This window comes from Lissotriton helveticus, chromosome 4_1 (genome assembly GCF_964261635.1).
Source record: "Lissotriton helveticus chromosome 4_1, aLisHel1.1, whole genome shotgun sequence".
Taxonomy (NCBI): Eukaryota; Metazoa; Chordata; class Amphibia; order Caudata; family Salamandridae; genus Lissotriton; species Lissotriton helveticus.
In genome coordinates this window covers 1,567,265,173-1,567,292,922 of record NC_136063.1, presented here as the reverse complement: position 1 = coordinate 1,567,292,922, position 27,750 = coordinate 1,567,265,173, and the positions used below count along the sequence as shown (strand labels likewise).

The following is a 27,750-nucleotide window of genomic DNA, read 5'->3' as shown; positions in this document are numbered from 1 at the left end:
CACCATTTGTGATTGTTTATGTACAGGAAGGGACACCTTCCTGCACATAAACAATCATTCCCCCCAACGCAGGCCCCCTTGCACTATGGTGCAAGGGAGCCTGCGTTGGCGCTAGGCAGCTTAATTTAGCTCCAGCGGAGGGGGAAACAAAGGGGTGCACCCTCTCTTTGTAAATACGGTGCATCCCTGTGTTTTCAGAATGACGGAGCATGGCGTTAGCAAGTTTTCCTTTACACCACGCTTCATCATTCTGTTGTACATATGCCCCTAAGTGACACTGTTTCTTAAAGCTTAAATGGAGCACCCTGACCAAAAATAATTTAACGCAGGCCCCATGATGGTACTGGTGAATGAATCACACGACCTTTAAAGGAAAAACTGCAACATTAATGACAATCTGCCTTTTCTATAGATGATAAAGATTTTTAATGCTTTCTAAAAACTTGAATGGCTATCGATTGGCTTCTCAATGTAGAAAGGGATACAGTTTTAACGAAGCCATCTCTAAGAAAATCTAAAGTCTTAAAAGGCTCACAAGCTACTTGGTGTAACCCCTGAGATTAACAGCAAAGCAAAAAATGTCCCCGATGTAGTATATGATGCTGGAGTAGCAGGCTATCTGCTCTCCTGAATACACGATGCTGCAACATCTGAAACTCTAGTTATTGTAGTGCAAACCACTCAATTTCGAAACTATCATGTAGTGTGTTTTATCTAGGTACCTGAATCCATATTCCTATTCTTTGCCCTTGTCCGGTTATAAATCAATAATATCCCTGCAACGGCATAGAAACCCTTTTTTCATAATTCAGTCATAGCGCATGCTGTCACATTAAGCAAGCCTATTCCTCCAGCCCCCTAGAAAGCACACCGAGTTCTTAAACAAATCCAAGCCTCCAGCAACCTGGGAAATCCCCGCTGCTATTGTTTTGATTTCGTCCGAGAACTCCTGTAAAGCACTGTAAGAACGACCAGTTCTTAGTGACATCATTATTGATGTCTTATGTCCATCCTTACGTCAACCCCGGCACCTTTCAGGTATAAATATACCGACGATGCCTTAAGCAAACACACGGTGGTAATCCTGGAGCAGAGCAGCTACTACTTCCGAAGAGCCCAGCTGATGCGAGAGCCCACGGACGCTGCCCCTCCCTTTTGACGTGCTGAGAAAGACGCTGTCTTTTCTCTTGCCGAGAAATCCAGCCTCCGGCGTTTCCAGCTTACCCTTGCGGGTGACTGGGATACCGAGTCCTGAGAGAGAGATACCAGCCCTCCTGCCTTCTAATACCCAGGTACTGAACTGACTAAACCCTTACAGAGAATTCTTGAGTCAGATTCTTGGCAAAACAAACTTAACTTAAACTGCTACTTACTTACTCCTTCCCACGTATTAGGCTTAGGTCAGGTACACCGGGGTAGGCGTATTTAGAAGCACCAGTTGAGTACGATTAGTCAATGTATATATGTATGTATCTATTTTATCCATTTTAAAGTATCATATGGCTAAGAAACCATATCCATGCTTTTACAGTATTATTTCATAATCCTGCTTTTACTGTATGCACTTTACTTAACTATAAGTATTGCAATTATAGCAATTCATTTCTCTTGTATGAGGAAAGAGACTGCTCAATAAATAACACCTTTTATTGAAAACGCCCTTCTCTCATTTTCTCTGCAATCTGGTGAAACTAAGTACGCACCTTTGACTGAGTGAAATAGCTGTCTTTTGTTTTCACACGACTCTAGAGATATATTCTTAATCAGGGAGAGCAAAGTTGTCATGTTTTATGGTTGTCAGAAACTAAATCCCTTCTTGTCTATCCAGGGAGGTTAAACTCCTCCTCGCTTATTCGAGAAAGTTTCTAGTGAACTCTGAGCTAGCTGGCAAAAACTTAAGTCTAATATAGTAGGTAGAGACCTAGATAACCTCAGTCCTACGTCTACACTACTGAAGATATTATTCCAATGCGCAGAGCCTATTGGGACTATAGGAACTACACTACATGGCGCCCAATGTTTGGTAAGGCGATAAATCTAACGCACGACGTTAGAGTAACTCAGTCGTGCTTTTTCACACCGACCCTTTCTCCCGTAAATACTCCAAAGACGTCTGGAGTGGGTCAAAGGGTAAAATCCGCCGGAACTTAGTAGAAAGAGATTTCTCTGTATAGTTTTTGGTTTATTCAACGTTGAAGGATACAGTGTTCCAAAATATTGTGCATCTAATCTTTGTTTCCTTGAAACCTGATCTGCAAAAAAAAAACAACAAAAAAAACCTTCCTGTCAGTAAAATGTCAGACAATGAAGGAGAAATGGAGACAGCTAGAATAGCAGCTCAACTCCTAGCGGAAGACACAAGTCTCCTACAGCAAGACCCGGATGCAATACTAATCCCGGACTCAGCATAAGAAAAACTATAACTCTTAAACTAATAGAAAATGGACTAACATCGAGAGGTGGTACAGTCATATTCGTAATTGAGGCACATGAATATCGGCAGACAGAGGTATTCTATTCATGGATAAACTTTCCAGCAGCAAACGCTGTCACACATGAATTCCACTATTACAAAATAGAGGAACCACCGGATAACTACACCCCTTTCGAGGAGGTGGAAATCCCATTAAAATACCAAGAGCACCTGCTCTGGTTTAAAGGCGCCCTAAAACATAATAATCACATCACCAGGCTCGGTCCACTAGGTAGACCAGGAGCAACGTGGCCGGTTCTAGCCAGCTACACACCACATCCCGACATTGAAAAAATGTCAATACCAGAACTTCTGGTACAGTTAAAACAACTGATTAAAATACATAGACAATTAGTCCAATATGTAATGCGGACTTCAACAGTCCAACCAGCTATTAACATTCCACAGCTGACCCCTCATCAGGGGAACACAAACAAAATTACACCACAGAACATACAGTCATGTCTGGGTAAAGTACCCACAAAACGGGAACAAATCCCATTCTGGTTAGCACAAAAAATCACTCAAACAGAGGCAGTATTTCCAGATACTACCCCTACTGAGAAACACAGAATTCTGACTATCTGTCTTCCAATGGGGATCGCACCACATGTGGAGGACTGTGACACTTGGGGCACAGTCTTTGCTTCCATTTACAAAAAAACACATGGTGTTCCGTCCATGGTGGTAATACCCGATGTGCTAGGTAAGCGTCAGTGTAGGCGAGGCATTTTTAGACACTCTGCTGCTGCGCTTGCTTATTTGTAAAATCTACTAACTGCAACTTACTCGTGGATATTTAATTCATTCTGGGGATCTGAAACCTAATTTTAACTGTGCCACATGCTCGGCGCTTGAAGCGCGGTCTTGTGCGCTTTTATCTGCGCATTATAAAATGGGAATACTTCACTTTGGATTTGCTGCGACTAGGGGGCTTGATTAGGACATACCTGCACAGTAAAATTGTTATCTGCACCGCTGTTCGGCGGCCCGTCAGCTGGACTGGGGGTTAGGCGCCATTTTGGGAGGGGAAGTGCCGGCAAGGGGCGCCATCTTTGTTGGCGTTATAGTTGTTGCTGCAGACATAGCACGATTGGGTGCTACTTAAGCCGACCAGAGCAGGCGCTCGCTCTGTTCAGGTAAGCGTCAGTGTAGGTGAGAAATTTTTAGACACTCTGCTGCTGCGCTTGCTTATTTGTAAAATCTACTAACTGCAACTTACTCGTGGATATTTAATTTATTCTGGGGATCTGAAACCTAATTTTAACTGTGCCACATGCTCGGCGCTTGAAGCGCGGTCTTGTGCGCTTTTATCTGCACATTTTAAAAAGGGAATACTTCACTTTGGATTTGCTGCGACTAGGGGGCTTGATTAGGACATACCTGCACAGTAAAATTGTTATCTGCACCGCTGTTCGGCGGCCCGTCAGCTGGACTGGGGGTTAGGCGCCATTTTGGGAGGGGAAGTGCCGGCAAGGGACGCCATCTTTGTTGGCGTTATAGTTGTTGCTGCAGACATAGCACGATTGGGTGCTACTTAAGCCGACCAGAGCAGGCGCTCGCTCTGTTCAGGTAAGCGTCAGTGTAGGCGAGGCATTTTTAGACACTCTGCTGCTGCGCTTGCTTATTTGTAAAATCTACTAACGGCAACTTACTCGTGGATATTTAATTCATTCTGGGGATCTGAAACCTAATTTTAACTGTGCCACATGCTCGGCGCTTGAAGCGCGGTCTTGTGCGCTTTTATCTGCGCATTTTAAAAAGGGAATACTTCACTTTGGATTTGCTGCGACTAGGGGGCTTGATTAGGACATACCTGCACAGTAAAATTGTTATCTGCACCGCTGTTCGGCGGCCCGTCAGCTGGACTGGGGGTTAGGCGCCATTTTGGGAGGGGAAGTGCCGGCAAGGGACGCCATCTTTGTTGGCGTTATAGTTGTTGCTGCAGACATAGCACGATTGGGTGCTATTTAAACGTCCCCATGATGACGCGCAGCGGTGACGGTGAGCGGGCGCGCCATATGCGCGCCGGAGGCTCGCCAGAGGCGAGCCCATCTTTGCCCATCAGTGACCATCCGGGACCCGGGGCCAGAACCCCTGGCCCAAATGTGCATTATTCTAGGTGTGATCTATTGGAACTCAACATGGGTAAGTCCCACCTTGATCAGGATTGTATACTTCTCCTAGCTCGGGAGGGCCTTCTGATTACATCTGAGAGCACAAGAGCGCGGCAGCGCTACTCCAACGCTCACGCTTTAAAATATGGCCTGTTGAATACACGCTCTTTACCGGGCCACAAGTTGGAGGTCTTCTCACTATTGGAAGACGGGGAGCTAGATGCCCTTGCCCTTACCGAAACATGGCTGGATGATTGCTCGGCGCCGGATTTAGTGGCGGCCTTACCAGATAACTATCTGGCACTCCATTTCAATAGGGAGGGAGCTAAGAAAGGAGGCGGAGTAGCTCTTTTCTATCAGGCCCGTCTCCGCGTCGAAAGGTTTCTATCCGAAACCCTGGGGGGCGCAGAGGTGATGGGGGTAAAACTCAGGCGGGGGCCGGTATGTGTGGTGTTTTTGGTAGTATACCGACCGCCTTGGGCCTCGCCAGAATTCCCGGCTCTCTTCATTAGACTGGTTCAGGATCTACGGTCGAGATATGACAAAATGATTATTGTCGGAGATTTCAACTACCATTGGGAAAAATCCCCTAAAGAGGGGCAAGCGCTACAGATTGAGGAAGCAATTTCCTCCTTGGACTTCACTCAACAAGTGAAGGGACCGACACACGAGAAGGGACATGTGCTTGATTTAGTTTGGACCACCATGCCAGTCCAGAGCTCTACAGAGATCTTGCCATGCGCCTGGTCTGACCATTCCTTAATAAGGGGTAGAATTCTATTGAACGGCCACCTGTCCAAGCCTGGGGAAGGTTGGAAAATGGCCCGGAAGTGGAGAAACATTCATGGGGAGAAAATGGTGCATCTCCTGGAAGAGTCTCCTCCGGTAAAGGAGCAGAATGCTAATGTTGATGCCCTTTGTGGACACCTTCAGCATAGACTGGGGAGAGCCATTGATCTGGTGGCACCCTTTCGCAGGGTGAAGAAGGTGGAGAGAGGAGCTGGGGCTCCCTGGTATAATGATTCCTTACGTGATTTGAAACGTGGGGTGAGGAGGAAAGAACGAGCATGGCGGAAAGAGTATGACGCCACAGCTAAGAAAGAATATATTTCATCCTTAGCGATTTATAAACTAGCCATTCAAACCAGGAAGGCTGCTTTCTTTGAGGAAAGAATAGTTGCAGCTAGAAATCCTCAGAAGGAAATCTTTCGGGTCCTGGCTGAGCTCAGGACAAACAAAGAGCAAAGCACTGAGTTCACCCAGGAGGATTGCCAGAGGTTTCAGGACTTCTTTGTGAACAAGATCTCCGATATTCTGGGAGAAATTGCTGCAACTATACCCCTTGATTGTCCTCGCCCACCTGACCATATTGGTCCGGCAGATATTACATTGTTAGCTGAGTTCTCCCCAATTGCAAAACAGGACTTACTCACGATTATGGACCGAGTTAAATCTGGTTCTCGGGTTGATCTATGTCCTCCTGATGTGTTTAAACTGGCACTGCCAGGAGTTGAGAAAGAAGTTTTGCATCTGTTGAACTCTTCCCTTCACACAGGACAGGTCCCTCTAGCTTTCAAAGAGGCCCGCCTGATTCCTCTACTAAAAAAACCTGGATCGGACACGAAGTGTTTGAAGAACTTCCGACCTATCTCCTAGCTGCCTTTTTTGGCAAAAGTGATCGAGCAGCATGTGCTGGCACTGCTCTCAGGACATCTAGAGAGCAATAACTTGCTGAAGCCTAATCAGGCGGGTTTCCGTGCCAACCATAGCACGGAACTAGTCATGCTATCAATCCTAGATGAACTGAGGAGTCGGGCTGATATAAAAACAGCGAGCGCCCTGGTACTATTGGATCTCTCCGCGGCTTTTGACACTGTGTGTCATGAACAACTATTGTCGCGGTTGAGGTCCTTTGGTATCAGGGGTACAGCACATGCATGGCTTACATCATTCCTGCAGGGCAGGACACAAAGAGTACAGTTGGGGGATCTTCTTTCTACCTCTGCCCCCATCACTTGTGGGGTTCCACAGGGTTCGGCCCTGTCACCCCTACTCTTTAATATCTACTTGCAGCCTTTGATTGCACTCCTGAATAGGATGGACTGCCTAGTATATAACTACGCCGATGACACCCAGATAATCATCCGGCTGGATGATGGCCCAGGAGCGTCTACCAGGCTGCAGGACATACTTAAAGCCACGGTCAATTGGATGTCCGAGAATTCTTTAAAAATCAACCCGGACAAGACGGAAGTGTTGCCTATTTCCATCACGGGCAACCCCTGGAGCGAGAAATTCTGGCCTGCGGAACTGGGTGTGCCACCGGAACCGGCGTCTGCAGTCAAAAGTTTGGGCCTGTACGTGGATGACAAGCTTTCCATGAAAAAGCAAGTCACCACGGTAGTGGGTACCTGTATAGGCCTGATGCGACAATTGAGGAAGATCTCTGCATTACTTTCATTTTCCACCTTGAGACACGTGGTCTCAGCCACAATCCTGGCTAGGCTGGACTATGGAAATTCCCTGTATATTGGCCTGCCCCAGCGGCTGCTGGATATGCTACAGGGGGTTATGAATGATGCTGCCCGGCTGATTTATAAGAAACCTAGGACTGCCCACTCTTCCCCCCTGATGCAGGAGCTACATTGGCTCCCGATTCGGCAGAGGGTTGTATTCAAAGGTCTGTGTATCGTACATAAGGCGCTGTACGGTAAGGCACCTAGATACTTGAAATCCCGTCTGTCCCCATATACACCGAGCAGGACTTTGCGCTCGTCGGACGCTACCCTCTTGTCCCAATCCCGTTTTAAACTGGCTACGGTGGGTGGACGCGCTTTCTCCAACACACTCCCAGCTTTGTGGAACAAATTGGCCCCAGAGCTAAGGAAGGAAAGCAATCTGTTATCCTTCAGAAAAAAGTTAAAAACTGCACTGTTCAAGCAAGCATGGAGCAGCCTCTAGAGGTGGTGTCAAGATCAAGTAAATACTGAACCCCACTACGGAATCTGGACAAACAGCGCTTAGAGGCCCCGGTGGTTATAACGCGCTATATAAATTAAATAAATAAATAAAATAAGACAGATTCAAAATGAATACGGTCCAGAACCTGCTTTAACTCTGGGTATGAAATTACTGAAAGACTTCCATCAGGTCTCAGCTTTATTATTATCTAACATAAAAGGAGAAGCAGCATCTGTGGCGATCCGCCAGAAATTGAAAGAAACAGATATAGCAGAACAATCATTTGAACTTGCCAGAATCATAGAAAAATCCTATGAAGAACTAAGAAGAGATAGTTTGGGTGGGAAACCAGTAAAACCCCAACTAACTGAAAATCCTGAAAAGATATTTATTAAAAATAATCTAAACACTCCAAAAAAGAGCTGGGATGGAAATAAACAATCCACTCCCAAAGAAAAAAGATTCCAGTCCAGAGGAAAGTCTCCTCGGCGGAGAGAAAGATCTCCGGACCAAGGACACAAGTCTCCCCAGAGGGAGCCCTCTGAGAAAAGATACAACCTTAGAAATAGGGATGATTTGAAGAAACCTGATAGATATCAAGATATTGATACACGTCCCTCTCGATCTTTTCAGACTTCCTCGCAGAAATCGGAAAGAAGAGGACGGTCAGAACACAGGGAAGAGCACGTCAAGTCCAAAGACAAGGAACCTGCTCATCAAAGTAAAAAACTACAATTTCCAAAAAAGAAGGTAGCCAGCATTAAAATAATCAAACATGCCGAGGATCCTGAGGACACAGCTGAAAAACGGAGAGTGGGCTCCGACAATGCTAGACAGCGCAGCAGAAGTGAGCATAGCTCGCAAGATCCTGATGAATCATCTGGAGACAGTGGACACGAATGAATACATTCAGGTGGAAACTGCAGATACCAGAGTTAGCAAACCTAATAAAATATACAAAATAACATTACGTATAGAGGGAGATAAGCCGAGGAAAATAAGGGGTCTATTTTCGGATAACCTCTCCAAAGGCTATGACATCCTTTTAGCTGAAAAAGACTGGCCACCGGAGTTTGTAAGGGAGTGCCCTCATGGCGAAGAAATGATTATGCCTGCCTTCTCAAATCACATTCCAATTCATAAAAAATATACACTTGCAAGAAAGTGGGCAGTAGCCCAAGCTCCTGCATTATATAAAAACCATGTTGGATGGGATGAGGACTCTCCTCCTCACAAAATCCAGTTAAAAAGTCAACCAACTGCACAAAGGCAGTACCCAATTAAGCAAGAAGCTAAAAAACAGGTCAGGGAGATCTTAGATCAACTTGAATACCAGGGGGTGATTGAAACATGCACCTCACAATTCATATCATCTAGTTTTGGACTACAGACACCTTAACTCATGTTGCAAGACATTTGCAGTACCAAACTCACACAGTGCAGCACTAATGAATAACATCGTGCGCAAAAAATACAAAACAACATTAGACATCTCTAATGGATTCTTTTGTCAAAACATAGCACCTGAAAGCAGGTATTTGACCGCTTTCTCCATAATGGGCTCGCAGAAAAATTCTGTCGACTCCCACAGGGGTTCAAGAACAGCCCAGGATTATTCTCAGCAAGAGTAACAGAGTTACTACAAATGTATGATGATGAGGCATTATCTTATGTCGATGACATCTATCTAACAGAAGATGACTTGGATACTCACTTGAAAAGAATGAACACCATAATACTTGGGTTCGCAGCAGAGGGTTACAAATTCAACTTTAAAAAGTCACGAATTGCCCATCTAACTGTCCTGTTTTTAGGATAGGAATTATCAAGTGAAGGCAAAAGCCTGGCAGACAATTTCTTAGAGAAATGTGCTGTAATCCAAGCGCCAAGAACGCTGAAAAACTTACAATCAATTCTAGGTTTCCTGAATTTCGGAAGAACTTACATTCTAAATTATGCAGAGAGGGTTAAACCTCTCTATGAACTAATAAAACCAGATTTTAAAACAATTAATTGGACTCAAAAACACACAGAAATTTTGAGATCATTGCAAACAGACATGTTAGCTAAAACAAAATTGCAAACACGCGATAACACACGCAACCTTGTAATCCGAGTCATCCCAGGGAGATGCGGATTCACATACCTGACCTCTAATGAGGGAGAAAAGGTACCAATAGCATACAAATCACATTTGTACACAGAAGCTGAAAAAACATTCAGCATTAAGGAAAACATTGTTCATGCGGTTCAAACAGCTGTAACAAAAGAAAGAGACCAAGCTGATGGCAGACAGATTACTGTTAGAACAGCAGAATCAGCCTTTGAGGCATTAACAAGCCCATGTAATTTACCTACTGTGGCATTAAATCCAAAATGGATACAATGGGAAAATTCTCTTGCTACAGACAAAGTGAAATACTATTTTGACCCGGAAATGAAAAAATTAAAAAATCTAGAATATGAAAGAGAATATCCTCTGCCAATCGACATTCGGCCAATACAACAGTACGCCTGTGTAATATACACAGACGGACATGCACAACCCTCGGTTTGGGGAAAACAAGCCTATAACGCCACATGCGAGATTGTTAAATATGTGTAGCGCGGAGGTAAATTGAGACCTCTGGTAACAAAATCACACTCTGTAGAAAATAATTCAGATAAACAAACTGAAATAATAGCGTTGGAAATGGCGCTAGATAATGCGGATCGCGAATTCCCGACACTAATAGTGTGCGATTCATATTACTGCGTCAAATCATACAATAACGACTTGCAGAGCTGGGTTCAAAACGGTTACAAAGATAACACAGGTGCCACAATTAAGCAAAAATCGCTTTGGGAACAAGTAGTTCTTTTACAGAAAGAACTACCAAAGACTCACGTGATACATTCATTGAGTCATGAACGTGATGGCGTTCACGTTCCAGGGAATTCATTGGCTGAGACAGCCACAGCGGAAGCAAGTAAGCCGGTTTCCGTAGCTACAAAAAATGGTTCAGGAAAATACGTAGACGGGGAAACGATGCTGGCGGTAAAAACGTCATCAAAAGGCGACTGTTCAGCGCTACCTGTCAACTATCCACTCAATTATACATACGTAATCGATGCAAACTCCGTTCCTTTTGCTAAAATCCCTGGAGTGGGGGATAGAGTGATTCCAAACACGAACAGGAGAAACTTATTAGTGGCAGACGCACATATGGGTGAGGGTCTAAGACACCTTAAGATTAAGGAATCTCTGAAAGAGTTACAATCAATATACTGGTGGCCGGGAATGAGCCTGCAAAACTACAAATTTGCATTTTACTGTCAAAACTGCAACAGAGACCGCAGTGGCGAAATGCCCGGAGTACTACCAATGCCCTTCTTTTAGAGATCACAAGAATACCAATACAGAATACCCAGAAAAAATGCGCTCCATTAATATTATTATTTAAGACTAGTTTCACTTAAAAATGTAGACCCCAACTCTCGGCTGACGTCTGAACTGTTATAAAAAGATTTGCGAGTCTATAGCGGCATAGACGCAATAGGCATGCTACATTCTGACCAGGGTCCTGCTTTTAGCTCTTGAGCTGAGGAGGAGGACATGACCAGCATGGGCATTGCATTGCGGGAATCTTATCACTTCCTTCCTGAGGGAAATGGGATGGTGGAAAGAAAAAAACGAGACATAAAGCAATCTATAACGGCAAAGGTATTAGGTTCGGGTGTTGGGTGGGTCAAACATTTAACAAGTGTCCAACGTAGTCTTAATAATCTGCCAAGAAATTCTCTAAAAGGTTTCAGTCCGTACGAACTATTGTTCGGGACTAGAATGCATATCCAGGACCTCGATAGTCAAACTTCAGTGGTAGAAAGAAAATGCTTTGATATCAACGATCGTTTGGCTATTTTACAGGACTTAAATGAAACAAGAAAAAACCTGAGCAACATAAAGTTGAAACAACAGCCAACAGCCACTGAAGAGAAACCACTTGTCCCAGTAAGGCCTGTCTGGATTCCAAAGATTGGGGATCTGGTCAGAGAGAAAATCGCGGTGAAGAAGGAATTTGGGACTTCTTACAGAAAAGCAGTACCTGTCTTAGCTGTCAACGGAACAAGATCAGTTGTACTACCGCCCCTTGCTGGTAAAAAGGAGAACCGAGTTGTATCCATCGACCTGGTTAAACCACAATCATGTGGCCAATAATAAGTAGTAGGCCAAGTGGACTCCCCAGAAGTAGCAGAACACCAAAGTTTGCTACAAATCAAGAGGTTCAAACTGAGAGACTAATCACATTTGATAAACCTACAGTGAATCAACAAGGACTATGCAACAAAGCCATGGAACTTATGCCTCTTGAAACCCAAATTACAACAATTCGTCAAGAAACACCTGTCTACAACGATGTAGCCACAGACTATGCTAATAAAACAAAGAAAAATCCAGACGCAATTCCAATAATTGACAGAACTGCGTCAGGCTACTTCATCAACTTCGATGACTTTTCTGTGGATCCGGGCGAACCTGAAGAACAGCCAACAACAAAAACATTTAAAGACAAAGCTAAAGAACTCTTTCATCAACTAAAAGAAACCTATCTGATTTCTCCATGGATTGAATTTTGGGTGGTGCTAGGTGTACATTTCCTCCTGCTTTGGCTCATCATGGTGCTATGCTTGGGACACTTCATTGAGGGAAATTATGTTACAATGGACACAGCAAGCCAGAACATCAACCTGGTCCTAAAGCCACACAAGTCTTCACACATCGAGAAAAGAGAACTTTCTTCAGTAAACTTCACAGCCAATCCATTACCCGGTGGGGTAGCATGGGACAAAACAGATTACGATATATATGGCCCGGTCGAACTCTTGAAGTATCCTCATCAATTTAAGGTTTCATTAAGTGACTTTGTAAAACCGAGTACATTCTCTGATGATTGGGACTTTGAAAGTATTAATGATATGATGTCAGACTTAGTTACGTCAGCAAAATTTACAGAACATGATTATTTACAAGGTTCGTCAAATTATGATCAGATGTACTGCTACAACCATTATGGTAACCATTATTTGCATAAATCTGCTCAGCCTAGAAATGTTTTAAATTATAATCAATGGGAACATTGTGCAACTCCACCAAAAGGTAGTTCAAAAACATTTTTTGAGAAATTCCCATACTTCTCAGGGTTTAACACAAGTGACGCAGAAACATTTTGTTTCAAACTGTTAAATAAGCAGGAATGAAAACCATGCTGACAAATACAAAATTAATCTATTCAGAATCATTTTTTGAAAAAATGAGTACATTTGGTTTTGATTTCTGGAATAATAACATTGAAACAAAAACGATCTAGGGTACTAAAGATTGGCAAGTCCAAGGTATAGAATCGTTATTCAGAGCCTGCATGATCCCAGAACAAATTATATTTTTGAATGACACAATTCAACAAACAACCTGTCTTGGCCTAGCCAAAATTAAAGACTTAAACAAACCGTCTATTCCAAAGCCAACACCTGACAGTAATAGCACTACAGAGGTTGAGATAGACGTATCCCATATTTTAAACCAAAACAGAACACATCCTGATTGGAAGAAATGGTTGATCTGGCCCACAGACACAAATAATTGTCAAGATAGATTCCTGAACAAAATACAGGGGTTCAAATTGACCAGGCCAGACCCTAGATACTCCCAGCGACAACATCCAGGGATTGTAACAACATACAGTGTAGGAAAACTCTGCCTTGAATGGCTACATACATCCACACTGGCAGAAATTAAGCAACACTTAACTTTACTTAAAGAAGGTGCTGACTTGCGTGATTTCATTATGGGACCACGCAAACAGCGTCAAAAACGTTTCATAGCGGCCTCTATATATGCAGCTTATAACGAAGCTTGGAAAGTTACTCAAATTAAAACAGCAGAGAAAATACGGGAAATTGACCGTATTAATTTGGAAAAATCACTTTCTGTTGTGGACAATGGGTTAATGACTCTGTCTTCCAGAATATATTCACTGGACAGTATTGTATCATCTGCAATCGATATAATAGAACAGGACATGCTAATGTTACAACATGGTCAGTCCCAATTGCGTTCTATTGTACAGCTTGGCTGGACGTTACAAAATCTGCGTTCAGGCTACGTGCCATCACGTTTAATCAACACAACGTCATTATTCTCTATCTTTAACCTTACTGATATACAAATCAGCTTGGCACAAAAAGGAGCGGAATATACAATTCTGAGCATTGAAAAACTTGAGAGATTACCATTGACAATGTCAGAACGACCTGTCATTGAATGGATAATACACGGAATAATAACTATTCCGATAACGATTTTCCAATTTCGATACTGCCAACAGTATATACAGGCAGGCCAGTATGAAAGGTTGGGTAAAGGATACATCAAGTCATCATGGAAATTACCTTACACACATACATGTTATAGTGAAAAAGGACAGAATGTATTTCTTAGTGGTGATAATTGTGAAAAATCACTAAGTGGTATACTTCTGTGTCAGGGTATAAATTTGCATGGGGCCTGTGAGGGGACTTCAAATAACCTTTCATGTCACCAGCTTGGCACACCTGCAACTCGAATAGAGCCATTCTTTAGACGGCTTTCTAACGGGAACTACATTCTAATTGTGGACCACAGATGTTGTGGCCTGGTGCCAGGAAAAGCTTATCTCGTAAGCGTAACGTCCAGGGTCACTTGCTGTGAGCAAGTATTGTATCCCAACGACACTCCAGACAGGGAGGGAAAAATTTGGCCCAGTCTGAAAATCTCTTCAATTCGAATTGATACTTTAAGCAGAATGAAGTCTGTTCTTCTACAGACGCCAGTGCACTTGACGTCATCAAAAGAAACGTATGATCTCCAAGTTGCAAGGACAACGGCAGAGATTCATAACCTTTTATCAACAAATTGCCCCCTACACTTCGCAGAAATGCTAAATGATATCTTAAACATTTCTGATACGAATGGTATCGCGAGTGTATTTAAGACAATTTTTTCGGGACTGTTGACACCTTTCAAAGCAGTCCTGGGCATCGTTCCTAATTTTGTCCATTGACTCTTTGGCGGCCTTCCACTCCTGTTGGGACTCGTAGCAGGCATTTTATTTTTGATTCTCCTGCTTCGTTATGGCAAGCCACGTCACAGACAAGACTCCAGCAACAATGGAAGAAACGATCCTAGCTATACGCTATCGGGACCGAATAACTAAAGTCCTTGGATAAGAGATCTGAATATGACCTGGTTTCTTTCATTCAGACCCATCTGGCAAAACTGTATCTTACCTGTGTTAAGATGTATGCTGTGCGGAGAAGAATGCGTGTTAGACGTCTGTCTTACACTACAATCAGAAGTACCATTGGATACAGATACTTTGCTCAGTCCAGTAAAGACTCATGCATCGTGTTGTACCCAGCGGTTACCAATCCTGATGACGGCATTCGTTGAGACTTCACCACTGCGATTGAAGGGTAGTGAAGTGCAAGATGAGAGCAGCATCAACCAGGTACGACCCTCTGTGAGCACTGCTAATCCTGTCATCGATGATAGCAATCACGCTCACGACTGCACAGTTGCGGCATTTTCCAACTTGGTCGAACTTTCACCTGAAGCGGTAAACTGCTTTTTTGAAAGTCTGTCTGAAATGATGTTCTCCCCCGACCAGAAAGAATAAACTCTTAAGCAAATGAGCACTCAGCGTTCCCTGAACTCTGAATTTGGCCTTCAGCTTTGAAAAACAAAAGCTTCTGAAAATATTTGGAACTGTTTTGACTTCTTCCCTTGAAACCGAAACTATTTTTCCCCGATTCCAAAATATTTACTTTTTTTTTGGGCACTCATCATCTGCTTAAAGTAGAACTATTCTTAGAGAACAGAGCTTCTATTTTTAGGAACTCTAGAGACAATAAATTACCTCAGCCTCTAGCATATTTACAAAAAAACTGTATTTATATGTGATGGAATGGTCTCGCACTTTTCTTTTCTGTATTAAGAGCCATTTCATGTGTAATTTTCGCAAATCATTCATGCTGATATATATGTGCATCGTTTTTTATGAATGATTACATTGCTTGAAAGCATACAGTACCTATACTTATTTTCGTGTATTTCGCATATACCATTTCAGATGCAAAATAATGTATTTTGGGGTGGATCGGTATACACATGCACCGTTAGATATGTTTACTATTGCTTAGTTTAGTAATTATGGACATGAATTCGTGGAGTGGGTGTAGTGTGTTTTATCTAGGTACCTGAATCAATATTCCTATTCTTTGCCCTTGTCCGGTTATAAATCAATAATATCCCTGCAACGGCATAGAAACCCTTTTTTCATAATTCAGTCATAGCGCATGCTGTCACATTAAGCAAGCCTATTCCTCCAGCCCCCTAGAAAGCACACAGAGTTCTTAAACAAATCCAAGCCTCCAGCAACCTGGGAAATCCCCGCTGCTATTGTTTTGATTTCGTCCGAGAACGACTGAGTTACTCTAACGTCTTGCGTTAGATTTAACGCCTTACCAAACGTTGGGCGCCATGTAGTGTAGTTCTTATAGTCCCAATAGGCTCTGCGCATTAGAATAATATCTTCAGTAGTGTAGACGTAGGACTGAGGTTATCTAGGTCTCTACTGACTATATTAGACTTAAGTTTTTGCCAGCTAGCTCAGAGTTCACTAGAAACTTTCTCGAATAAGCGAGGAGGAGTTTAACCTCCCTGGATAGACAAGAAGGGATTTCGTTTCTGACAACCATAAAACATGACAACTTTGCTCTCTCTGATTAAGAGTATATCTCTAGAGTCGTGTGAAAACAAAAGACAGCTATTTCACTCAGTCAAAGGTGCGTACTTAGTTTCACCAGATTGCAGAGAAAAAGAGAGACGGGCGTTTTCAATAAAAGGTGTTATTTATTGAGCAGTCTCTTTCCTCATACAAGAGAAATGAATTGCTATAATTGCAATACTTATAGTTAAGTAAAGTGCATACAGTAAAAGCAGGATTATGAAATAATACTGTAAAAGCATGGATATGGTTTCTTAGCCATATGATACTTTAAAATGGATAAAATAGATACATACATATATACATTGACTAATAGTACTCAACTGGTGCTTCTAAATACGCCTTCCCCGGTGTACCTGACCTAAGCCTAATACGTGGGAAGGAGTAAGTAAGTAGCAGTTTAAGTTAAGTTTGTTTTGCCAAGAATCAGACTCAAGAATTCTCTGTAAGGGTTTAGTCTGTTCAGTACCTGGGTATTAGAAGGCAGGAGGGCTGGTATCTCTCTCTCAGGACTCGGTATCCCAGTCACCCGCAAGGGTAAGTTGGAAACGCCGGAGGCTGGATTTCTCGGCAAGAGAAAAGACAGCGTCTTTCTCAGCGCGTCAAAAGGGAGGGGCAGCGTCCGTGGGCTCTCGCATCAGCTGGGTTCTTCGGAAGTAGTAGCTGCTCTGCTCCAGGATTACCACCGTGTGTTTGCTTAAGGCAGCGTCGGTATATTTATACCTGAAAGGTGCCGGGGTTGACGTAAGGATGGACATAAGACGTCAATAAAGATGTCACTAAGAACTGGTCGTTCTTACAGTGCTACATCACACGACCTTTAAAGGAAAAACTGCAATATTAATGACAATCTGCCTTTTCTATATATGATAAAGATTTTTAATGCTTTCTAAAAACTTGAATGGCTATCGATTGGCTTCTCAATGTAGAAAGGGATACAGTTTTAACAAAGCCATCTCTAAGAAAATCTAAAATCTTAAAAGGCTCACAAGCTACTTGGTGTAACCTCTGAGATTAACAGCAAAGCAAAAAATGTCCCCGATGTAGTGTATGATGCTGGAGGAGCAGGCTATCTGCTTTCCTGAATACACGATGCTGCAACATCTGAAACTCTAGTTATTGTAGTGCAAACCACTCAATTTCGATACTATCAGTCATAAGCGATTCAGGTGCTGATGAGATAGGTGAAGAAATAACAGAGGTCTCAGTGGAGAGAAGATTGACAATTGGTTTAATAGAATAAACTATGGTCTCCTTGAACAAAAGGATGCTACTAGAATGAGCTGCAGTTTCTCACTTTGAATCTTCCAGAGAACCTTTGAGAGGAGGGGAGTGGGAAGGAATGCACACAAACGACTTGATGGTACAAGGTTGACAGAGCCTTCACTACCCAGACTTCCGCACACTGGATCATCATGCAGAAGTCTGGCAGTTCAGGATTGTTAATAGGTGCAAAAATATCCATCGATGGCCTCTGTAGATGGTTCGCTGAGGACTTGAAGACATTTGTATGGATGTGAAAACCTATGAATATGGGTAACATTCATCTCACTTGGTCAATTGCCCTGTATCTTGTTTGTCCCTAATGCAGTGCTCTACCCTAAGTGACTGACATCTGCTTTTATTGGTACTGGTAGCTGAGCCAACAAACACACTCCGTTCAGTGAGTTATCCACCAATGGCTAATTCATTACCTAACTGGGGATGTCTGTTACTGTAATTAGTTCTTTCAAGTCCTAACTGCCAGGATCCCGATGCAAATACAGATGCTGAATAAGAGGCTATAGATGTTGACTTGAGAAGCCCGAAGTACCACTGTTTTAGTTGTTGGCATGATCCCGTAAACATTTAGAAAGAGTTCTGCAGTTCAATTGTTTGCTCACAGAAGAGCCTGAAGTGGGACTAAGGAATCAGTAATCATTCTCTTGGCAGGAATACATTCCAGGTCTGTACAAACATATGCTCCTACGAAATGGTCATCTTGAGTTGGTAATAGATGAGATTTTTCCAGTTGAGAAGAAAGACACATTTTGGAAAAGCTGAGCACACCACTTCTGTCCACACCTTTGCCTTTAACAAGGAAGGGGCACAATGTAACCAGTAATCTAGATAAGGGAATACGCAAATACGTTTTCATTGTTAAAAAAAACTGCTACTAGAGTTAATACCTTCATAAAGACTTTTGGTGCAATGGATAAGCTGAATCGTAAGACTTTATGCTGGTAATGGTTTTCTTCCAGAGCAAAATGAAGAAACTTTTGAGAAGATGGATTGTCAAGCATATGAACATAAGCATCCTGAAGATCCAGGAGGTTTAGAAAATATCCAGGGGCTACCAGACTAATGGTTGTCTGCAAATACACCATCTTGAATGTTATTGAGGATGAAAATAAATGAGATCCTATCAAGTCTAATATGGGTCTCTTATTTTCCCCTAATGGTTTTCTTCTTGGAAGGAGAAGTAAGTTTACTTCTGTACTATTTCTTCTAAGGCACTCTTGTGATCACCTTTTCCTGAAGAAGCACATCTGCTCCTGTTGGGAGATCATCTCTTTTCAACTGATCATTTATCTGAGGCATTCAACAAAATCATACACCTGGAGGAGGATACTTAAAATTTAGCATAGTCAGGCTTTGGGTGTCTGGAAAGGCTCAGTTGAAGTGGCGAGAAACAGGATTTGTCATCAAAGGTTCCCTTTACCATGAGTACACACACAAAATATCCACGTTTGTTGTTGTGCCATCTGTTGACCATGGCAAAGTAAGAAGACTTCAGTTTTTGTGGCTTATTCCTGACAGGTTGCAATAACATTTGCTCTCTTCTGCAGACTACTTTATCAATTCTTTTAATTAAGGACCAAAAAAATTAGGCCCCTCAAATGGCATGCTGAAATAAGGATTTACATTGTGCTGCATCCATCTTCCAAGTTCTCATCCAAATGTGCCTTCCACCTGCTGTCACTGTCCCAGAGGAGGCAAAAGCTGCATATAGACCTAGCCGCAGCCTGTGCAGGTAAGAGCGGTGGGGCTGTGGGGCCGGGTTGGGGGTGGATTCAACGACGACCACGAGGGGAAATTAAATAAATAATTAATTTTCTCTTGTTGTCATCTGTCAAAATCCTCCCCATCCCGCCCCACCGATCTAACTGGCATGGGCTGCAGCTGCATAGACCACCAAATGTGGTATCGGTTAAAAAAAACTAGGGCAGCAGTTACATTGTTCCCAAGCACTAAGGACAGTCTTCTAGTTTGTGATCCTTATCCTGAAGGGCTTGAAAATCTTTTAGAAAAGATTTTGATGAATAGACGGATGTATGTCAGTACAGCGCGATCAAAATGATCGCGGTACTTGACAACGCAGTTTTTACAACGCAAGACGTTACATGACTTGCGTTGGAGGGCGCGGATTGAGGATTATTATAATTTTCTATTCCAACTCCAGCCCACGTAACAGCAGGGAAGGTGTTGGAATAGAAAATTACAATATTCCTTAACCAACAGCGCCATCCAGCGCAAGTCGTAGTAATGACTTGCGTTGTAATGGCAGCGTGGTAAAGGTCGTGCGGTGTAAACACTGCGTTGTAAACGACGTTTACCGAATAGACAGCACACATTGCTGCGTGAAAGGCAAAATTAGCGGCTGCATAAGCCTGTTTAAGAGACCTTTCTACCTTCTTATCCACTGTATCAGATGCTAAACACTTGTCTGTGGCTAATTAAGAGAACATACTTCCCAAAAGTAAATTGACTTTTGCAGGCTGAGGAAATTCTGTGTCAAAGTCTATAAATAGATAGGATTTGCATAGAAATCCAGGAGAGCCTATTTTATCAATCTCCATTCATTTTATTATTAATATATTTCTTACTGCTTTATGAAGAAGCAATGACAACCACAGAATTTAACCATAGACCTGGGAAGGATATGCACGTAAAAATAAAAAACAATGAATGTCCTTCTAGGTTTTATTTACCAAAATAGTCAAAAACAATTATTGATTGTCATTTAATCCAATCAAAACCACTAATAAATGTTAATATCAATGTCAGGACACCCGGATATTGTTCAAGAATACTTTATGTACAAACATTCTTTGAAAAGACTCAAAATCCAAATTTATACACAGGGATCTACAACAAACAAAAATGGTGCTTTGTGAAATAAAGTGATCATACAATGTAAGGGGGTACAATGATGAGGTGATCATTATAGAGGCAATAGAAAATGGAATGGTCAGTTACAGGGCTAATGCGTTGAATAAATAAACATAATAAGGAAAGAACCCATATTTTTAATCAATGGCTCCTGATTGACCAACTTCTTGATAGAACGTTTTATACCCATTATTGTCGATGACGTTTGGACACTTAGAGGAATTTTTGAGTCATCAGCAGGATGAAAATCCTGGGAAGTGTCCAGGGGGAATGAACTGGCGTGGATCTAAATTCAGGACAGTACCAAATTGAATGGTTCTAAGTAAATGCAGATTACGGTGACTTGAAGTAATCAATGCAGGGAGCTGCCAGTTCCCAACCACGTAATAGTATGCATTGTTCAAGACATGAAGCTACTTTAAGAAGGTATGTCCGGTAATGAGTCGGCCCTTGGGTAGATGCAGGTGGCTGCATCTTGCTGTCAGTATGTACGGTTACGGGACTGGGCATATTGGGATCTACCTTAAGCACTGAAAAATGATTTTCATCCAGATTTGATTATTTCACAGGGTCGCAGTTTTTGCCACCTCTATGCATTAGGTCTTAAATTAAACTAGCCTAGTGAACAGCAAGACAAAGAGTGGGCATCTGTAGGTGTAACAGTATTATTCTGAACTCTCATGACATGATATATCCTAACAAGGCCTAACAATTGCACTAATCCTTCTTACAAGTATAATTTGTCTTGAATTCTTTGTATTCCGGAATTGGTGCAAGAAGATATGACTGGAAGCAAGGGATACCAACTGACGGTACCAGTAGAGCACCAAGAAGCAAAATGACTTTAAAAAGATAGATGCAAGTCAGAGCCTCAGCGTCTGTAATTTTCTCAATTCACAATAATAAATGTGTTTAGCTAAACTCAGGATACATACCCTAAATAGCTTCCCAGGTGGAATGACAACTCTCTGGGCTACTACACAATGGGGGAACAAAAAATCAGGGGGATAGCAGAGGGAGGGGAAATGAAAAGGAATAAAACACTAATGGGAAATATCAAGAAACACATAAAATCAAGGCAGCCCTGACATTAGAGTGAGGAACAACTCCTACGACAAGAGAATGATGGGAAGTGACAGTGACTGCCATGGCCACTAATTCTAAGAGAGGAATCATGAAAGTGAGCTACTACATGGGCTGATGCCAATGAATCATAGCCCAGGGCACACGTGGTTTGTACTGAAGGAGTGGAGCTTGTGTCTCCCCCTTCCTTGGCATTTCTCATCATCCAGAGTTATCTTCCACCTGTTTCCCCGTCCACTGTCATATCCCTCAGTACCCCTTTTATATCTCCAGAACGTGCTGCCGCATTTCTCCTTCCTTTACCGTACTCTAATGCCCTGCTGTGTTTTCTGATGCACTTTATGTTTATCCTATCAACAGAAGTATTCTCTCATCCAGTGCCATCCCATGCATTTTGCTGCCATGTCTTCATCTACTGCTATATCTCCAGATCTCTTGGCATTCCTACTCTTCAGCTAACACTGACTCTCCTGTCTACATATCCAACTGTGCCCTTCCCATCCTTATGTCCCCCATTCCCTGCTGTCTCTCTCCTTCCACTAACATGTTTCCCATCAAATACTATGCACCAGGATGCCCTGACAAATTTCCTCCTACTTTTAAGTCTCCCCATCCCTCGATGTTTCCAATTTCATATTGTGCGTTCACATCCCCTGTTATTTTAATAGCCACTCCTCACAGTATCTCCCATCCCCTTTACTGTGCTTAATTTTTTTTAAAAACAAGTGCTGGGCCCAAGGGTTTGCTCTAAAGTCCTCAGCCGGCACTACTGAAGGTTGGCATACTGAATACAAAGGCTGTGTAGTCTTGATTCCACCTCATTCCTCTTTACCCCACCCTCAGACAATGTATGTTACTGTATCCCACTTTTGCAGATTCTTTTTCATCCCTGCTTTCTCCCTTTGTCATGTTTTTTCTGATTCCCATTGTTTTTTCCCCAAGTATGCTTTTCTCCCTCTTGCTCTGGGTCAAAGTCCGATGAGGAAAAATAAGTGCCTGAGGAGTAATCCACTAATGCATCTTAAGATCCCTTCAGTTTGAGGTCCAAAGTTTCAGAACTGTGCTTCATTATTCAATGACTTGAGACACTGTAAATTGTTTAATTCTCTTCTCACTGATCTACTATTAATTTCTATCTAGTTCATAGTCTGAAAAACCACTAAAACGTTCTCTTATTTCTCCTATCAGATATACTTCACATTGATCATCTTATTTCTTAAAGAAGGCAAACCTCAATACTCCAGGGAGTCTCAATACTATATTGTTTAGATGTGCAATTTATGATTTTACTGGTCTGACATTTGTATATATATCTAATTCCAAACACAAATAGAGACAAGCCCATCATTACTGAATAGTCAGCGGGGGAGCATTCCCAAGAAACCCTATCAGATAGAGGGTTAGTGGGATTTAGAAAGTATTTCTTTACTTAGTGGGTAGTGATTGAAATAGCCTCCAAGATAAAGGTGGTGAGGCAAAGGGGGGCAGGGGTTATAGTATGGAAAATATAGCGGATACAGCTGGGAAACCAAGTAGAGTCTATGTGGTGACAGGATGCGTCAGGAATATGAGCACACATACTGGAGCAGGTGGTCCTTATCCACAAATTCTATTTTTCTATATTGATCTGTAATATATCACAAAGAAGGAACAGCAGCAGATGGCAAGATCGCGCATGTGTAAAAATAGGCTCACATTCATACTTGGAAAACTATGCACCGTTGCTGTAGATAGAACAACTGATCATTTTGTTTTACTATGACATTTCTACCTGTAATAGTGGTCACGGACAAGAAAAAGAGCATTAGCGAGTCACCCCTAAATTAGGGCCACTCCTAAGCCATCAGACATTTGGCCGGAAGGCGCAGGAAAAGACTTTCCCATGGGGGCGGAAACCCTATCTCAGAATGGGGTGGAACTACTGTGAGTTTGTCATGGATGTATGTCATTGCGACGCGGTGTTTACACCGCGCTACCATTACAACGCAGTTATCACAACGCAAGTCATTACAAAGACTTGCGCTGTGATGACCGCGTTGTAATGGTAGTGCGGTGTAAAGACCGCGTTGTAATGGTCGTCTCCCATCTCTTATTTCCATCATCTGGTAACCTGCTGAATCTAGAAATGAGCTATCCCCAACTTAATGAGCATAATAGTAAAAACAGGAAAATTTCACATCTCAGTTTCTCTTTGGATTTGTGAAGTTTATCTCCTTACCTTCATAGAAATCCATGGTGCACATTGTTTTTCCAATCACTGTGTTGAACTCGTTGATCTCCTTGCTGCTCTCTAGCAACTCTTGTGCCAGCTCTTCATCCAGTTCAGTACAGCGCACCACTTTTTTCCCGAGGATTATCTGCTCAAACTGAGGGCGGAAGGAGGCATCGACCGACTGACTGGTTACCACCACTGAGCCGACGTCCAGACCTAGCAGGAAAAAATGCAGATTAACACGTAAATATTTCACACATTTAAAAAGACTTATAGAGTTCAACTCCAGCAAAGTTCAGTTCCAAATTCATAGCCCTCTTACTGGCACCATCTGCTACTAGAAATTCACAAGTGAAACAGCAGTTCTCCTTCTAGGATTCTTGGTACCAATCTGAAACAGCAGCATGTCAGATTAGGATAGTTCAGTAACTTGGGGGAATATTATCAAGAACGGCGTTAAAAATTATCGCCAGTTTAGAGGCAGAAAACTGCAGCTAAAGCGGCGATAATGGGCTTGATAATATACCCTTGAGAATTCCAATAGAAGTCCATGTTCTGGTGTTAACATGGGCTTGAATTGGAATTCTCAAGGGTACATTATCAAGCCCATTATCGCCGCTTTAGCTGCAGTTTTCTGCCACTAAACCGGCGATAATTTTAACGCCGTTCTTGATAATATGCCCCATGGTCCTTAAGTTCATTATACGCAATTTCCTCTGGCTCAGATCTACTTTCGTTTTATGCACACAACAATAAACACTATTGTGCCTTTAAATATCTTTTTGAATCTGAGGAATTGTTTGAAAAGTTGCTTTAGATTACTATAATAGCTGAGGTCATGATGACTCATTTACTGTCATTTGCTTTCCATACTGTGCCCAGGTTATACAGAGTCTGTTCTGTTCTCTCGCTTCTGAGATTTCAGCCTCATTGTTGTGCTTGGCACTGTTAAGCAAAATTTCACCATTGACTAGCTCAGCATCTGGTACTTTGCATTTCTTGTATCTTTTTCATTGGTCCTTTTCAGTTCTACTGTGCACCTGCTAATCTTAGTTTCGATTTCTGTCATATGTACTCTCATTTGAAGCAATGTATGAAGAAGAGAAAAACCTATCAAAGTCATGCAAACTATGGATGCTCACTGGTAATAGAGGGGACATAATGCCATTATTTCTCTGACAAATCACCTTCTTTGTACCATACTTCTTAAGATCAGGGTACCGTAATGATGGGTCTACATTCCTATTACTGTCTCCACTTGCTGTTTATGTCCAAAGCTTGAAACCCTAAGGCAAGACTTCTTCATTAATTTATTTGTAACCACTGAGTGGTAGGTCCCTGGCCTCGTCTGGCGGGTAAGTCACTATGTGCAGCTAGTAAATTAATCTTGTAAAATCAACTAGGGGAGTTTGAGCATATACATGTTTTCGGCACATACCGACTCCTGCATAAAGATATTTAACAAAAAAGAGCAAAACACAAAAGAGAAATAAAACATAATGGGTCTTATGTCAGAAATATTCCAAATAAGAAATTGTAAATTGCGTAACTAACTGTTCACAATTTGTAATTTCTTATTTGAAATGTAGTGAAATGGATTTGGTAAACGTGGTCCCACTTTGTGCACCAATATCTACCGAATGCATTAATATTTTATAAGCCAACCTATGTACAAATAGGTCAGTTCACAAAACACAGAATCATAGTGGGTCACAAAACGAACTGCTTCACCAATATTTATACAGTAGGTCACAAATTGAGGCCCACTACGATTAACCACAGCCACAGAAATGGTGGACTGCTGGAGTCAGCTGGAGTCTTTGATTGCTTTTAAGAAAAGTAATGTTTTCTTTAAATATGCAGCCTTTTTTTACATAAACCCTTTTTAGAAATACTCCTAAACAACGTTTTTGTCATCATTCACACAGGGGAAGGGGCCCTTTGGGCACCCCCTTCTCGTTTGTGAATGGCTTACCACCTCCTTTGAGTTGGTGGTAAAATATTTATGTTTTGTGACCGTATTTCTTTTGAAATGGGATGCCCTTAACACCCCCCTTCCAAATAGGGATTACTAATGGTTTCCTAACCTATTTAACGCCTTGGCAAACCTTTTCTAAATCATTAAATGAAATTAGTGCAAACACCTGATTTACTAAATAGGAGGGTTTGTGATTGCTTTAAGCCCTTGCACTTTGTGATTATTCTGTAACCACCCACATTACACAACCACAGATTAAGCGTACTTAATTGTGTTTATCTTTGTGAACCAGCCTAGTTTGAAAGCAGAAAGTTCTTAAATCAGGTCAAACTTTTTTAAAGCAGGGGAGAAGTGGGTAAGCAGTGTTACAAAGGTCCATGGAAGCAGTGGTTAATTTGTAAAAAAAAATATCAGGAAGCTGCTTCGTCCAGCCCATTTCTCCTGTAAGTGCTGCCTAACTCAGATCCAACAAACCTACAAGTGGTGACATGTCCAGAGCTGGGGAACCAGGTTCGAGCCTCGCCGTTGGCTCAACATCCTGTGATTCTAGACAAATCACTTAATTTACCTGTGCCTACCAAAAATTAATGTGTCCTTAACTGGTGCTCAAGCGCCGGTGTTGTTGATTAAGTTTTGGTGCTGAGCACTGAAAGCCACTGGCTCAAATTGTGCACTGCATGTAAGTACTCAACAGTATCAATGGGGTTACTAGCAGCCGTGTCTAGATGGTGAATGGGAAGGTATTCTTCTTTACAGAAGGAGCGCCTGTCTCCGATCAGCGGTGGCGGACAGTGGGGGTAAGTGGGAGTAAAAAAAGAAAAAAATATAACTTAACCACTCGCTGCCCTCTCTCCATTGTCCCACCGTCGTCTATCCTGGTCGGTCTTCCAAACAGGAAGCGCACAGGCTAAAGCTCCCCTGAGCCAATCACAATGCTACATTGCAGCCTAGTGATTGGTCCGAGTGGCGTGGTTAGGTGCTCAGACAGGGACTGGGGGACTGGGCATGTTCTCCATGCAGGCTTTAATGCAGCCTGCATGTAGAAGATGAAAAGTGTTCATGACGGTTTGGCCAGCCCGAGAGGGCCGACCAAGCAGTCATGCGTGCTTTAGAGTGGGCAAACCACCCCTTCCCTGCTCCTCTGTCATCGGAGCAGCCCCGCTTCACCCACAAAGCTGCCATCAGCAGCAAAAATTAAAATGCTAATTACCTCGAATTATTATCATTTTATTTTTACTGTCTTTTCACTGCTGCAAAGCAGTGGGGCGACGTCACTGGTTTACAGATGACAGGAACATCTGCACCAAAGCTGCTCCTGTGCAGGAAGCAGCAATAATAAGGAGGGATTTAAGAACATAAAGAGCACTCACAGAAGTGGCCACTGTGATTAAGTTTGGTGAATATCAGATATGCACTCAGAAAAAGAGGGGAGGAGTACAGAGAAAGAGAGTGGGCCCACATAGAAACTCTGCTCATCCACAGACCGCTGCTCCCCTTAGAGAAGTGAACATTGCAATAGAAAAGAGTTTTGCTCATTGGCAAGGAAATGCCAATATCTATCAGCGGCATTTGTCCTGTTCGCAGCCGACTGGTAGCTCTGCTAGCGTAACTTGCCAAAATCACGGAGCTATAAAAAGCTCTTCCACCAACCCCGGTCAACAGAGAACAGCTCCACAGCAAGCACTGAATTTCACAGATGATCAGCTCCCCCCTGGGGATGGGAAGAGTGCACCAAAAAGAAATTGTCACTGAAAGATTATCTTGTTGCTATGGCAACCCAGTGGCCACTTTTCACTCATGTCTCTTGGCATAACTTTAGTAATTCAGTGTAGCGTAATCACACTGAATTTACCCGAGAAGTCAATGAGATTATGCTTAACTATGCAAGAAGAGTAATTCTGCGTTTAGAGCTATTTTTAAGCACAAAAATTAGGTGTAAGAATCTATTGTGAGCCAAGAAATAGTGCAAC

The 27,750-nt window shown here is 42.4% G+C and overlaps 1 protein-coding gene across 1 annotated transcript in view; it reads right to left on the bottom strand.

Annotated features, from left to right (window-relative positions):
* The window catches only part of UPP1 (uridine phosphorylase 1), a 121,155-nt gene that overhangs the window by 19,090 nt on the left and 74,315 nt on the right, over positions 1 to 27,750 (bottom strand). The window contains exon 6 of the mRNA XM_078688187.1: positions 23,809 to 24,018. Within this exon, the coding sequence (XP_078544313.1) occupies positions 23,809 to 24,018 (210 nt within the window). The remainder of the gene's footprint in view (positions 1 to 23,808; positions 24,019 to 27,750) is intronic.